Source organism: Tamandua tetradactyla, chromosome 5 (genome assembly GCF_023851605.1).
Source record: "Tamandua tetradactyla isolate mTamTet1 chromosome 5, mTamTet1.pri, whole genome shotgun sequence".
Classification (NCBI taxonomy): domain Eukaryota; kingdom Metazoa; phylum Chordata; class Mammalia; order Pilosa; family Myrmecophagidae; genus Tamandua; species Tamandua tetradactyla.
The window spans coordinates 27,851,123-27,866,455 of record NC_135331.1 but is presented as its reverse complement, the minus strand read 5'-3'; the positions used below and the strand labels follow the sequence as shown (position 1 = coordinate 27,866,455).

Genomic DNA, 15,333 nt, shown 5'->3' with positions numbered 1-15,333 from the left:
GCCCGGCACGTGCTCTGAGCTGGCCGTGCCAGGTCCGCCCTCTCCCGGGAGCCTGGCTTCAAGCCCTCCGCCGTATCCCCCGGGGGTCGTGGAGGGGCCTCGGCCTGGCCCCACGGAGCAACCCTGGACGCCGGCCAGCTCCTTCTACTGCACTGCATCGGCCAGGACATGGCCAAATGGTCCTGTGTGTGACACTGGGGCGGAATCCCCCTGGTGGCCTTTGGGTGGCCGGTGAAGATCTGAAATTGCAAAGGTCTCGTTTGCAGGACAGGTTGTTACCGCGTCTGCCGGGGTCCGGGTGAAGTGACAGTGCCCCCAGTTGGGGGACTCTAATCCCGGAACACTAGGTGGGGTCATCCAACCGAAGGAGTCAGAATTAACGTTGAACTGAGGAACTGTGATGGGAGCCTATAGGGCACAGGTGTGTCCTAGGAGCAGGGCTTCCTCAGGTCTATGGAAGTGTCCCCTTAGGACACGCTGGGGAAAGGGCTTCATGTTAGTCCTCTGGTGGAGGAAGGATGGATGGCCAGTGGAAACCATAGATGTGTCACTTCCACCTTGTTGATGTAAGGGTTGCAGGACATGAAGGGAGAGAGCCTACCCCCAATCTCCTATCTGCTTCCTCTGACTGCGCTGAAGCTGCGGAGTGCGCCTCCAGCTCAGAGGCCTTAGCTCTGATTCTGGCCTCTGACTGCTCACAGGCAGTGGATCACCCTGATTCCTTCTTGTTCGTTATTTCTACTTTGTGGTATGACTAGAGGGAGCTACCGTTTGTTTTAAAAAAAGAAGATGCCTTTGCCTTTTTTATACATGCAGCATTTTAGTTTTGAGTGTGACCCCAGGATGCTCTCAACTATTGCAACCAAACCGAACTGAAATCATCCTATATTTTATCAGTCAGAAGTGCTCTCTCCTTTCGTCTTCTTGTGTGGCGTCTTCTGAACTTTTCCTGTTGTTCCCTGTCCCTGCTCCCATACTCTGCCCTGCCTTAGACAGTTGTGGGTATACTCTCCATCTCCCTCCAGGACAGGGTCTGCCTTACTCCCCTCTGTATTTCCTGCTACACTCAGCTGTCCCTTCCACATAATGGGTGTACAGTAAATGTTAGCTAAAAAAGAAAAGCCCTGAGATTTCCATAATTTATAAAGATATCACTAACTTTATTGTGCCTGAAAGCAAAAGCTTTGCGATTTAGTTCCACTTCTTTTTGTCAACCTCCAGTAACATTTCCTGATGTGTGCAGATCTTTCTCTGGAGAACCAGACAGTAGTTGAGAAGAGGAATAATTTTATTATGAACTAGTCTGCTGTGTAAGCAAAAGTCTGAAAGGGTTTTCATTTTAAAATTCTTTACCTAAATCAGTTTGAGAGAGTGTGTGTGTGTGTGTATATATATATGTATATATATAGTCTGCTCTTTTCATCTGTCTTCTATCTTCTGCCATATACTTTCTTCCTCTTTAATAAACTCCTTTGCAAGACAAAAACTTGAGTTTATGTAAGTCAAGATGCTGAAGCCTTGATGATGAAGGTGCAAAAGCATATGAATCAGTTTGCAATCAGGTCAGCCACATGTGGCAGCTTGGCAGGTAGGGAGAGCCGTGGGCCACGAGTCCCTTGATGCCAGAGCCTCTCCAGGGGAGAGGACATTGGAATGTGATGATGTCTGCCCTACCTGCTTCACAGGATGATTGTGATGGACAGTTGAAAAGGCAGATGTGAAAGTTCTCTCCAGACTATAAAGGGCTTTAGATCTAAGAGTCAGTAATTAATAATAAAAGAAATTGAGACTCTAGTTAAAAGAATTTGACTTCGTGAAACTTGTTCTTTATCACATTTTCTTTCTTTTTGAATCTCCTGAGATCAACCTCTGTCTCATCAAGAGTGCAGAGGGATTGTTAGGAGCACATTGCCATTATCTTGGCAAAAATGATGAAGTCTCCATTACTCCTGAGCCGTCCTTTAAGCCTTCTTGGCATGTGGTAACCAGTAAATCACGCTTGCTTTGGATTAGGATAGTGCTTTGGAGAGTGTACCGTTGTTCATCCTGAGTTCCTCGGCACTGCAAGGACATACTTTTTCTGTTGCCTGAGACTGGAAAGGGGAAAGAGCAGAGAGCCCGGCATTTTTTCCTATGATGGCAAGAAATCCATTCAGACAACGTAGAAAGAGGACAGGTAGAATAGGGAAAGTGAAAGGGAGTGGAAAAATTGTTTGGTGGCATGTAGGCAAACTTAGGGTCTTAATTTTCCTGGCCATGTTCTTTCAGTCAGCAGTGCTGTCTGCCTCCATCTTCTCATGTGACATCTTTCCCATCTTTCAGCCTACCTTGTCTTTTTTTTTTTTTTTCTATCAAGTAGTGATGAGACCATTTTGGGCCATATAATTCCTTGTGGGAATGGTCCTGTGCTCTATGGAATGTTTGGTGGGACTAGATGCCTGTAGCCACACAGATACGAGTTGTGACAGCCGAAAGCATCTCCAGATATTGCCAAACTTCAGGAGGCCAACCCCCCAGGTGAGAACCATTGCTCTAAGGTGGTCAGTAAGTCACTAAATCTTGGAGTTGTCATATAGTCCTGTCATATCAACCAAGGACTGAAATGAACTTTGAATATGAAATTGACTGGGTTGAAAACTTTCATTTGCTAGCTTCATCTTGTGACTCTCACTCTGCATAAGAATAAAGTCATCCCTTATGTTTCACTGTATACCCAAATGTAAAAGTTGTGTAATAATTGCTCAGGATGTATAATAATAGTTAATAATATCTGTCACTGACATGGAAGCTGTGTGCGAAGTACTGTTCACACAAACACACCACAAGCTTCCAGATTCTTGGATATAATACTCTTTACTCTTTACATACCATCACTCTTATTACTCACAAATTCTCTGTTGGTAGATTTGCTTACTTGTTAAAACATATTTATAGCCCCCAAATCAACATTCATGGCATTTCTCTAGTCCTTCACAAACGTGCAGAATGGCAAAAAATTGGAATTGCTCAACATGTGTGTTTCTGAAGTCAAACACTGCCGTTTAGTTTCACCCCTCATGCTATAAACAAGTGTCTTTCTCGCAGCATATTTATTACCACTTTTTTCACATTTGGGGACTTTTCTTGGTGACTTTGAAATTTAAAATGACCCCCAAGTGTAGTGCTGAAGTGCTGTCTCTAAGCACAAGAGGATGTGATGTGCCTTACAGACAAAATAGGTGTCTTATATAGGCTTTGTTCAGCCATGAATTAGACTGCTGTGGGCTGTGAACTCAATGCTAAACGAGCAATATGTGGTAAATAAGGTATCTACAAAAAGGCATAAAACAAGATTATGTATCGGCTGACAAAAATATTGTGACCCAATGCTCACAAGTACCAAAGACTGACTGTATTTAAGTTTATTGAAGTTTTGGCCAAGTTCAATTCTAAGTTAGGCTAAAACCATATATTAGTCAAAAAGTGCAAGCATCTGAGATTTTGATTTTAAAGTTTGCAGAAAAGTGAAGTTTGTGTGTTTAAAATATTTCATTGAGATTCGCAGCTCATCCATCTTTGTGATGGTCAGACAGCCCTCAGACAGACTGGGAGAGATCTTGTTCTCCTTTGCCCTCTAGTTGACACTTTGATGGTAGTGTTATTAAAAAGCATTTGGTGATTGTGACTATTGAATCATTTCATTTATATTTCTTTTTAGTTTCTAGTATATTAGAACAGCCAGAAAGAAACCTGAAATTGTTAAACTGTAACCCATACTATACTTCAAAATTTGCTCTATAACTACTTGTTAAACTGTTCTTTGAAATTTATCACTTTTATGCATATATGTAACATGTTTTATTTCACAATAAAGTTTTTTTTAAGGCTAAAATCCTGCAGTCCATTAGCCCTTGGACTGATGGATTTTAAAGACTTTAATATCTTCCACCTTTAAATGTATTGTGTGACCAGGTCAGGGCACACAGTACATTAAACATATTTCAAGCTGCAATTAAGTGAGCAAATAAATCACAATGCATAATTTAAAAAATGCATTTGGCCCATTTTCACTAATAAGATCATCCGTCAGTTTATCATGTTGCTTTAGAGTGTGTGTTTTTTCTCCTGTCCTGTGATTGGATTCCTAATGTTTTCTACCTTGTCTCCTTCCAAAACAGATTTGAAAGACATCTGCTGAGACATATATATTGCTTCAGGATGAAACTAAACTAAGTTACCTCGAAGGGGAAATGAGGGCAGGATGGTGCACTAATGAAGTCAGGCGTAGGCGGACTCCCCAGGAGAGTGTGTGACAAGGCCCACATGGCTGCTGGAAGGGCCCTATGCTTCCCAGGGGCAGAGGCTGGCACGATGATATCACGGGATGCAGTGTTCAAAAGATAAACTTTGCAGTTGTCCTAGATCAGTGATTCTCACACAGGGGTGATTTTGTTCCCCACAGGGAACATTTGACATGTTTGCAGACATTTTTGGTTTTCAGAACTGGGGAACAGCGTGCGACTGTCATCTAGTGGGTAGAGGCAAGGAAAGCTGCTGAACATCGTACAGTGCATAGGACAATGCGCGCAACAAAGTACTTTCAGCAAAGGGTCAGTAGCACTCGTGTTGATAAACTCTGTTCTAGATAAGAAAATCTTTGTTATTTACCTTCTCTTGTATTCGTCTTATCTTTCCAACTAGATTATAAGCTTCTTGAGGGCAAGGATTTTATCTTGGAAACAAGCAGTTGTGCTTTTGAGTCTCTTTGCTGTGTTTCTTCCTCTCTCGGCTGTGCTTATCTCTTTTGATCTGTTCAGTGTTGCCGGCAATACCTGTCTCACCTGATATTTGTGAAGGTGCAGTGAGTATGCTAGTTCTCTCTTTAATCTTTCACATTAATTTTTGCCTGACAACCATGGGTTGGTTTTAAGAAACAGCCAAAATATACCTGAAGGGGATCAAAAGAAAACTGAATGGGATCTTGCCCTGGACAATGTACATGTGGACTTGGATATGCACCACACATTGAATAAACTCTTCTGGCAGGAAGCTCTATGGGGATCCAGAGGCGATCGCTGCTATGTCTGTGTATGGGAAGCTTTTTGGAAGGTGGGAGAAATGGTCATAATAGACCGTTTTCTAGAATGTAGAGTAGAGGGAAACGAGTTACGTGAGTGGGAGGAAGGAAGAACTTGGCACCCTCTTCTGATTTGTGGATATAATGTTGCACTGAGCCTTGACAGGTGCCTAAGGTTGTTAGGGGGTGAGGCTGAAAAGCTGAGAGGGAGCATGGGGCTGGGAGGCAAAGAACCTTGAGCCCCATGCAAGAAACTTGGACTTCTTTAAGGGGTGGGAGTTGGGGGGCCGGGGCCATTGAGGTTTCTGAAGAGAATTAATATAATATCCAAAATATCTTTGGAAGGCCCTGAAGGAGATAGGGGGCGGTCCCCAGAATTGGTGAAAGATGATAAGGGTGGTAGAGGTGAGAAAGAATGGGTAGGCACTGAGGACAGGGTAGAGGTTGAGCTAATGGGACCTGGTCATTATAGGCAGGTGACTGCATAGATTTGGGTCTGATTCTGAGCTTATTTCCTTAGTATGCTGAAGAAAGAGTATGGCTAGGACTAGAAAATGGGACTCTAAACATTTGTTTCAAAAATATTTGAAAAGATATTTTTATTTTATGAGCAGAATTGGTTACAAAACTGGGAGGGCCCTCTGGGCGGTATCTGACCTTGACCCCCTGAGGCCAAGTGGCCTCTGCTGCCATTGCACTGATAATGTGTCTGCCTTGACACCTCCTTGTCCCCAGGGATTCTGGTTTAGGCCTTTTGACTGGGGCTTTTGACCGTAGACTGCAGAGGTGTCTTAACTCAGGGGGCACAGATCTGGAGGGAGCCTTGGGGACCAACGTTGGTGAAGCACAGGTATCATCCCGCCAGGACCAGCAACACCGCTCGCTATGCCAACAGCTCCTAGACTGGTGGTGTCCACGAGTGTTTGTGGCAAATGCTGGGGGTTGCCTGCCCTTCTATTCCTTTCTAGCAGAACCCTACTTTTTTTCAAGTATCCACCCTCTTCCACAAGCCAAGCTGCAGGGCACAAAGTCTTGATAGCTCTAAGCTTGGCGTGTGGGTGAGTGCCAGGGGTTTGTTCAGGGGCGACCATGTCTTGTCATTCTAGCCAGTGAAACTGGGAGGGACATCTGCTAGGGCTCCTGGGGAGTCAGATAAGAGATGCCTGAAAGTCTTTCTTCGGCTGAACTTCCCTGGGTGTACATGTGACCATGAGAACAGGGCTGACACTGAGGATGCCAGGAGGAAAGACGGAAGAACTTGGCTCCCGAAGCTGCTAAATTAATGAACCCTGAGACTGACCTGTTTACAGACTTGCTGTATGAGTTAGTAAATTGCCCTTGAGATTCTCCGCTTTCTATGAGCAAAGGCAGCCATGTATGTCCTAGAGGGCATGCATGCCTTCTTCCTCAGAAAGGGCGCTTTCAGGGACCATGTTCTATAGCGTGGCCCAGGAGGCCTCTCATGTCTGGATGCTGTTGTCCTCTCAGAGAGCCTTGGGATTTCTGATCTGGCAGGTTTCTCATAAGGTGTGCTTAGTGGATTTTCTCTGGCACTTGGCTCTGGAGAGTTCGTGGAGGAGCAGAGGAAAGGAGCCTGGACCCCAGCCTTGGAGTTTGAGTCTTTCCCATTGGTCAGATGGGGCCAGCTAGGTCATCTTCCCTCTCCTGCACCAGTCACAATTGCCAGCTAGCTCACAAACAGAGGGGTAGCTACCTGAATAAAATCAGGGCTTTGGTAGAGATCCCCCTACTGAAAGTTGGCTCCAGGAGGGCTGAGGCTTGTCTATTTTACTCACACTGCAGCCTCAGCACCTAGAATCTTGTGTGGCACCCAGTGACTAGAAGGCGGCTGATGGGGGTTGGTGAGTGGGTGGGCAGCTCACAGTGCCCCTACCGTGGGCTCTCCTAGTAGATCAGACTTTCTGGTGGGATCTACTGGAGAAGCTGGCAATGAGGGGATGCACTCTCCCCAAGTCCTTATTCAAGGAGTGAATTTTCGTAATTGTGCCTTGCATTCCTAGGGCTTTCCATTTTGGGAAAGGGAGCAGATAGAACAGACAGCCCTAGAAGAACCATTAAGCAACTGGTTTACAACACCCTTGGAAGAAAGAACCCATTTAGGGCAAACTCGTTGCTTTTACTTTTTTTTGGGGGGGGGGGGTTCCTCCAGCATGGCAGATGAGAATTCTGCCTGTTGAGCCACCACCACACTGCCCAAAGCTTGTTGCTTCTGAAAGCAATATCTACCCTGCATTGTTGGCACTACCCTTCTACAAAAATATGATAGCCCACCTGGAATAGACCAGGTCCTGGGGAGGCAGCCCTGGCCGGACCGTGGTGCAGAGACACTGGTGAGGGATGGACAGACTAGGCAGCTAGCCTTGTTTGAGGAATGAGCATCCTACAACAGAGGGTCCTGCACACCGAAGGCACGTGGTAGACCCGTCTCTCCAACAAATAGCCAGTGCCTGTCGTGTGTAGAATGTTCCTAAGTGCTAGAAGAACAGCAGTGAGCAGCAGCATGCCAAGATTCTCTGAGCAACCTCTGACACTTTGTAGACTGAGAAACTGGGACGGATGCCTGCTAGGGCTCCAGGGTAAGCAGAGAAGAGGGTATGTAGGAAAGGTGCTTTCTGGGTGGGCAGGCAGCAGACATGAGCAAAATGCAGGAGGTACTGGGCAGGGCTTAAAATCCAGGGGGTGTGCTTGGGAGAGCCCACAGACCTTGTGGCAGGCAGGATCCCTGAAGAGCAGGGGGGTGCCCTTGGGACCCCACCTATGGGGGCACGAGGGAGGGAGGCATTGCCCTGGGGTGCAAGCACGGCAAAAGCCCTGACCCTGCTGAGGGGAATACTGGAGCCGGGCTTGCCCTGCAGCATTGTCCTGGCCTTTGTGCCTCCAGGTCCACATCATGCATCTACTGCCCACCTGGCGGAGGGAGCGTTCCAGGCAGAATGGGGTGGGGGGAGGGGGGCCAAAGTTCTCCGCACACGTGCAAGGAAATAGCATGGACGTCATTGTGATCAGAGCTGCACAGTGGAAGAGCACCAGGAGATGACACGGAAGGTTAATAGCGGCTCATGGGGAGACCTGGGGGACACAGAGCTGGGAGCGGAGGAGTGCCGAGATCTGGCTCAAGTCCTAGCAGCCTTTCTAAGAATTGACTGGGAGTGACAGCAAGGGGGGGCTGTTGTGATAACCCAGGCAAGTGTGTGTGTGTGTGTGCATATGGGGTGCCAGCTTTGAGTGCCACAGAAACCTAGGTGAGTGGTGGCCGTGATCTAGGTCCAGGGCACTGGCGGTTGAAATGGTAAAAGATGGCAGATTTGAATATGTATATAAAAATAGATACATGGCATAGATAGATGTGCATATATGTGGAACATGCATTCTTAGTGAAACTCACAGACCTGAACCTTTCAATTTGATGATTTTTCTTTAATTGTGAAGAATAACATACACACACACACAAGCAGTAAATTTCAAAGCACACCACAACAATTAGTTATAGAACAGATTTCAGAGTTTGTTATGGGTTACAATTCCACAATTTTATGTTTTTCCTTCTAGCTGCTCTAAAGTACTGGAGGCTAAAAGAAATATCAATATAATTCAGCATCGAATTGATGAATTTTTGATGTATTTTATTCATATGAACATGTGTGTAATACAGACAAGATAGGAATATTCGGATCTCCCCCAAAAGTCTCCGTTTAAGGTTACATTGAGAAGGTAGAGTCGGCAGAGTAGCCAGGTGTGAGATGAGAGACCAAGCGACTGCTCCCCATAGACCGGAAGGAGCAGCTTGGAGAGGGGAGGTCGGGGCGGCCCAGGTGGGCTTATGGTACAGGGCCTCCCTCCACACAGCACCCAGGGTGAGGATAGCCTCTCACCCTCCCTTCCGAGGAGCGCCACTCTCCAGCTGTTGTCAAGAAACAAAACAAGCACCTGTATTTTTAGCTAATGAAAATTGCTGTATCTTATAGTTAGAGCCAAGAGGATATTATGGTGTGGTATAGTCGGGATAATGAAGTGTTTTATGATTTGGTGCTGTAAAATTTAAAACAACTTTTCTTATGAAAGTAATACATGTTTAGTTTAGGGAAAAAAAATAAAACATGCAGAAAGGAAAAGGGTATTTCATTCCATTTGGAAAAAAATAACTGGGTGCCTTGGTGATTATTTAAAAAAAAACAAATAACATTTTATGTGGTGTACGAGGCACATTATGAAAGTGTCTGAATTTTTATGACCTTAGTCAAATTCCCATCGCCATAGCAAATTGTAGGTTTTTGAATTCTGTCTTATAGACCTTACATTATTCTCATAATTGGACTACCTAAAATTCATAGGTTTGTTCTTTTCTTAATTGTGGTGGTTGTTAAGCTAATGGATTTTCCCCTCTGTGGGAATATATCTCTAATTTTCTAAAGGACAAAAGTGGAAGAGGTTTAGATTTATAGAAATACACTTTGCAGCTAACTTTTAAGGAATACCTGTGTTCCACAAGCCCAGCTATACCCAGAATTGGAGGGGGGGAAATGTATGAAAAAACAGATAGTGACTGTTACGAGAACTCTCTTAGTCTTATGTTGTCAAAATGCTGCAGGAGAAGTGATGAAGATGTACAAATGATGTACCTGCCACGTTCTTCTACTGTAGTTGGTGGCAGAAAACGGTTGCATGCTTGCTGCAGCTTCCTTCCTGTGCTGTGTTTTGAATCTCTCAGCCACCTGACACTGTGGTGGTGCTTACTTAAGAAGACTGGGAGAAGCTTTTGTGGTTGAGGGTGGTAGAGATAACGGCAGCAGGTGGCTTGCAAGCCAGCAGGGATGTGCTTCCTGCCCAGTGGGCGGTAAAGCCTAAGTCCCCACCGCCGGGGACCACTGGCCTTGCCTTCAAGAGCAACAGTCACACCTGGCCTGAGTAACACGGGGCGAGTTTGAATGGTGGGCTCCCTCCAGGGCTTTCTCCAGATAGTCAACAACAAATATTTGTTGAGTGCCTACTATGTACCAAGCCATCTCCTGGGTCCTGGAATGGATCAGAGAATAAGCAGATGACAATGACTGTGCTCTTGGAGTTTGCGGTCAGGAGGGCAGGTCAGGATTAGGGCGATTGGTAGAGCCAGGATGGGGAAATTGTACTTTTAAATAGGGTGATCAGAGTTGGCCTCAATGAGAGGGTGGTATTGGGCAAAGGCGGGAGGAAGGGAGTCCCTGGGGGTGCCTGTGCAAGAGGCCCTGGGGAGATGTGTGCCTGGTGCAGTCTGGGGCCAGCGCCCCAGGGTGGGGGCTGGGAGGCGGTGACAGGGGACCAGGTACGGGTCTTGTTGGCTTCTCCTTTCCCAGTTTGGCCTAAACTGTGGTGGGCAGACTGGGGGTGGAGCCAGGTCTGTGGGCTGTTGGATGTAGGAGTTGTCCGTGTGCTTAGGTACAATGTGTAGGCCTTTCTTCAGAGGGCGTGCAAATGTTCCCGTGATCACGGTTGCAAGGAAATCATATGCTGTGTTATATTATGATTTAGCCATCGATGTTCTGATGTTTACTCTCGTACTCTCCAGTTATTGCAGGCACAGTTTTTAAAAACAGGCCTTATGCCTGTGTGTGTAGTTACCTGTTACTGAGATCTTTGTCAGTTCATGCAGTGGTGAGAAATAGGGCCAAGAGATCTGTATGCGTTTTGCCCAGTCTTTCCCAGTCGTAACATTTTGCAAAACTATGATATATTATCACACTGACATAATCTACCGAGTTTATTCACTTTCCCCGGTTTGTGTGGGGTTTATTTCTATATGATTTTATCACCTAGAGAGATTCATGTATCCACTGCACTCTTCCAGTTCCTTTTATAACCAAACCCACCCCCTTCCCTCCCCACTTATGTTTAATATTATTTTGTAACGTCTTTTTTCACTTGATAAATGTTTCAAACATTTCTCCATGTTTCATTTTTAATTACAAATTTACCAGAGTTTGTTAAAATCAAATTCTATTGGCTGAACGGTAGAAGTGTCCCTAGGAGCAAGGTACAGTGGGTAGCAACCTTAGCTTCCCCAAACTTCCATTTAAGCAGAATATGCTCACAGATGTTTCAGTCAGAATTACCCAGCGAGCTATCAGAGCATGAAAACCCAGAAATAGAAGCTCAAACCATAGGTCCATGGGACCCCTGAGCGGGCCAGGCTGCTGTTCTCTAGCCAGTGCTCTCTGCTCGGAGTTTACCTTCCCATCTCTAGGCCTGTTCCAGAAAACTTCTCCCTGATGCAAAGGAGGACACGATTGTGCCTGACTGTGTGCCTTCGAAATCCATCTTCTGTAACTTAACTCTCCATTCCCTGCCAGATGGAAAGCATGTGCTGTTGTCATCAGCTCTGTGACCCTGCAGACATTGACAGGGCCATACCTCAGTGGCTGTTCCAAGGGAGCTGTTGTGGCCTAAGGGGATGGTCATGGGACGCGTAGAGAGTGGTTTTGAGGAGAAACGATGTGCTGTGGGTATGCATTCTGTCCTATAAAACTGCCTGCTTTCTCCAGAGAAGAGGATGTGTGCTAATTTATCTTTTGTCTCTGTCTATACAAAGAGAGGTCAGAAGCTGGAGAGAATTGGAACTTGTCTCTATCAGGAAGAGTTCTCTAAGTAGCCAAGCCATGAGATCCCTTTCCCTCACTCCGCTGCAAAGCGCACTTTAGGGAAAAGGTCCATTATTTCTGCTGTTGGAATGCAATGGAGCGGCCATGGCCTCTGACCAAAAGGTCAGTGCAGGCAGCGGCCCAACTGGGAAGGCTCACTGTCAGGCCACCCCTGCTCCAGGGACTTTCCTCTCATCTAAGGGCCCTCTCAGGAAATCCAGTGTCAGTTGAGACATCCCAGTTCCTCAGTTAGCAAGGCACATCCTCATCTCAAAAATGTTCAGATGTGGAACATGTGCAGCTTAGAAGCATTAAATGCAAAAACCCAAGCTGGCCCCAACTGTAATTCCTGCCTTCCCCTGGGGCCTTGAGGCCCGCACCAGTTGCCTCCCTTCCACACAACTGTATTGGAGCTAGAATGTGAACCCTACTGTGTCATTCCCCTGCTGAAAAGTTACCTTTGAAGTCAGGTCTGAGCCCCTCGTGGCACCTTACCAGGCCCTGCCCACCTCTTGCATCCTCTCACTAGCCTCTCTGCCCTAGTACTACCCTGTGGCTGTACCTCGGGCTCCTTCTGGATTCCATGCCCCCTCTTCCTGGAATTCCTTACCCCCACCCACCCCCACTCTTTTCAGCCATAACTCTTATTGAGTCTTTGGGACTCAGTTCTGCTGTTGGGGGCTGTGGGAGGTAGCTGTCCACCTGTGTGGATGCCCATCCTGGGCAGTCCTGTGAGGGTTCTGCAATTCTGAGTCTGTGAGCTTCCCAAGGAAGGGCTGTGACATCTAGACCTTTATTTTTTCAGTGATTAGTCCAGTATCAGGCACATAGCAGTCATCCCTAAGTGTTGAGCCACGGAAAAGCCTCCAGCTAGGGCTGCGAGGTGGCTGCTGTGGAGGAGCGTGGGACTAAAATGGGGTGACCCGGCTCAGCCTACAGCATGGCCTGGGCCTTGCAAGTCAATGTTTTTGATGTGCTGCTTGAAGGAGCCAATATCACACGGGGTCTCAGGCTTAGGGAGCTGAAAGGACTCAGAAGTGCACGTGGCTTCCCCTCCCTGCAGGCCTGTTCACGGTCCTTGCTGAGTCTGCCAGAGCATTCTTAGTTAAAATGACAAATACCCAGCTTCAGCAAAAACGGGAGTGAGTTGGCATTTTGGTTATCTCTTGTTGCGTAATAAACTATCCCAAAGTGTATTGGCTTAAAACAGTAACACTTTTACTATGTGCTAACGATTCTGTAGCTTGTGCGGGACTCGGCAGGGTCAGCTCCTCTCTGCAGCTTGGGGCTGCCTGGCAAGGCTCCCCATGGGTCTTAGCCTTGACTCTCACTGTTGTCTAGGCCCTCTGCTCCTCTCCATTGGCCATCATGGGCTTCCTCAATTCCTGGTGGTCGCAGGGTAGTCAGGTGCCTTTCATGGTTGCTGGCTGCCCTTTCCTTGAGGCTTCAGCTTGGAACAGGAATGGCAGGGTTTCTGTGGCAGTGTCCTCAGGGGAAGGAAGCACACAGGTTTGTGAGTCCCAGGCAAGGTGGCTCATGGGGTTCCCAGTGCAGCAGTCCACCACCCAAGCAGTGTCCAGGAGAGGCTCAGCATGGCAGCACCTATGACCTGGAGTATGTCTCACATTCACTTCCCTCCTCACTTCCCCCCAGGCGTCCCCACCCTCTGGGGCGGCTCCAGGCACACTCCTCCCAGCTTCACCTAGGTAGGCAGTACACCACTGTGTTTAAAGCCATAGGCTCTGGTGTCAGGTGCCGATTTCTGCCAGGCAGCTGCATGGCCTTGGACAGCTGTCTTAGCTTCCTTTTGTACCCCAGTTTCTCCCTCATCTGTTAAACAAGGATGCTAGAGGTATCTACCTCAGAGGGTCGTTTGAGATGTAGCGAATGCCCTGGACTATCCCACTTGACTATCCCATTTTGGGGTCATAGTGGACACTTATGAGCAGATTGTGGCCCTGGGAAGAAAGGGGCCAGCCTTTCAGGGGCGAAGCTCCATGGGACGCACCTCAGTGCTCAGGTGTGGCTTTGGCCTTCCTGGGAGGAGCTGCTGGCCACTGCAGCTTCCCTGGGAGGCCCCTAGTGGAGGTGGCTGTACGATTGGGTTCACAGCTCCCCATCTATGTCCTCTTCCACATTTCACAGATTCTTTGTGGCTAAGGTGATATGTGGTGCTGGTTCATCTCTGACCCGGGGCCAGGATCTGAACCTCTGTTCCAGTGCTAGATGCCTGCAGCCACACAGTTCCTCGTACCCATCAGAGCAGCAGCGCCTTCTGGCCAAGGCTAGAACCTGCAACCCTTGTTGTCCTTTCTTGTTGAAGGTTACCGGTGAGGCACTTCTCACAGCCCAGGTGGGCAAAAAACCCATTTTCTCACAAGTGCACATGTGCTCCCTCCTGTGTCCTTCACCCTTGTGGAGGTCGGCATGTCTTGCTGGTACCTGTAGGACTCTGGCTCATCACAGGTGGAAGCTACTTGCCCAAGAAGGACGTGACAGTGCAAGTAGGGGCCTCGGTACCTACACAGGCAAGAAAGCACTGTGGTCAGCCCTCCCAGTCCTCACTTGTACCCTCAGCACCTAGCTTATTCCATCCCACTGTTTATCATTTTCTGAATTCTTCTCTTAAAGGTTGAAACCAATTGGGAATCCCCACTTCCTCATCTCACTCCTCTGTGAACATGCTGTACTTGCCCCAGAAGGCAGTCAGCAGCTACTTGGCTGTCTCCATAGATCACAGGCTCTTGGCATGGGCCTGGAGGTGACTGAGGGGGCTTAAACACCAGGTGGAACCCCCAGCCCAGTGACAGATGGGCTGGCAGCCATCGTTCTGTGTGAAATTCAGCAAAAAGTAGAGATGATGTAGTTAGAACGGGGAGGGCCCTGGTATTTTGCCTGCCTGCTCGCTAGTGGCTCTTACATCTTGTGAAAGCTCATGTCCAATTTGACTCTAGAGGTTCGGCTCTCTGGAGAAGGTGCAATGAGCTGGGTGCTGCCCTAGGCTCATGCTGGGCACTACCTTTTGGAGCCATAGCTTACTTTGCACTCGTGTATGGGAGCCCTGTCAGAAGTTGCCCACTCTCCGATAACCACCACCCACACCTGCCATGTGCGGTAGAGCTGACAACCCTCATCCCAGTGTCCATGGGTGATCACAATACAGGAGGGTCCTTCATTAAGAGGCTTCTCACTTGTATCAGCAATTGCTGGTGCTCAGTTGGCTGCTATACATCTGATTGTTAGCAAATCACTAAAGTGGCGCTGAGTGCCAAGGATTTGATGACAAACTTGACAGCAGTTGGTATGTATCGCAGCTCTTGCACACTTACCTGGAAGAAGAGTGGAGAGTGGACAGGTGCCCGCCAGGCATGAGGCCTCAAGACTACCCTCCACAGCCTGCCAGGTTGTGAGCTCCTTCAGTGCTTTTCACCTCTCCGGCCTACTCCCACAACCATCCAACAGTGCTTCCTGGATGTCTGCTGTGGGCCTAGGCCCATGCTGAGCCTTGCAGGGGTTCCAGGAGCTGGTAGACACAGCTCTTCCCCCGGAGAAACAAAGACTTGCCGACCATGCAGCCATACTATGAAGGAGGAGATGCCAAGAGGGTGGACTCTGTGTGTACCTTGTCACAGCACAAGTAGACAG

General features: G+C 47.7%; 1 protein-coding gene across 4 annotated transcripts in view; it reads left to right on the top strand.

Moving 5' to 3' along the window:
* HIRA (histone cell cycle regulator) overlaps nucleotides 1–15,333 on the top strand; it is a 105,974-nt gene that overhangs the window by 285 nt on the left and 90,356 nt on the right. Inside the window, exons 1-2 of one of the 4 annotated variants that reach the window (XM_077160335.1) lie at nucleotides 53–2,517; nucleotides 4,158–4,589. The exons of 1 other annotated variant lie outside the window; for it this stretch is intronic. Coding sequence is in view for 1 of the 3 variants with exons in the window: in XM_077160333.1 (XP_077016448.1) it covers nucleotides 7,539–7,653 (115 nt within the window). In the remaining 2 variants the exon portion in view is untranslated. Of the gene's footprint in view, nucleotides 1–52; nucleotides 2,518–4,157; nucleotides 4,590–5,410; nucleotides 7,654–15,333 lie in introns of those variants that run through there. 2 more of the 4 variants (XM_077160336.1, XM_077160333.1) reach the window with 2 other exon arrangements.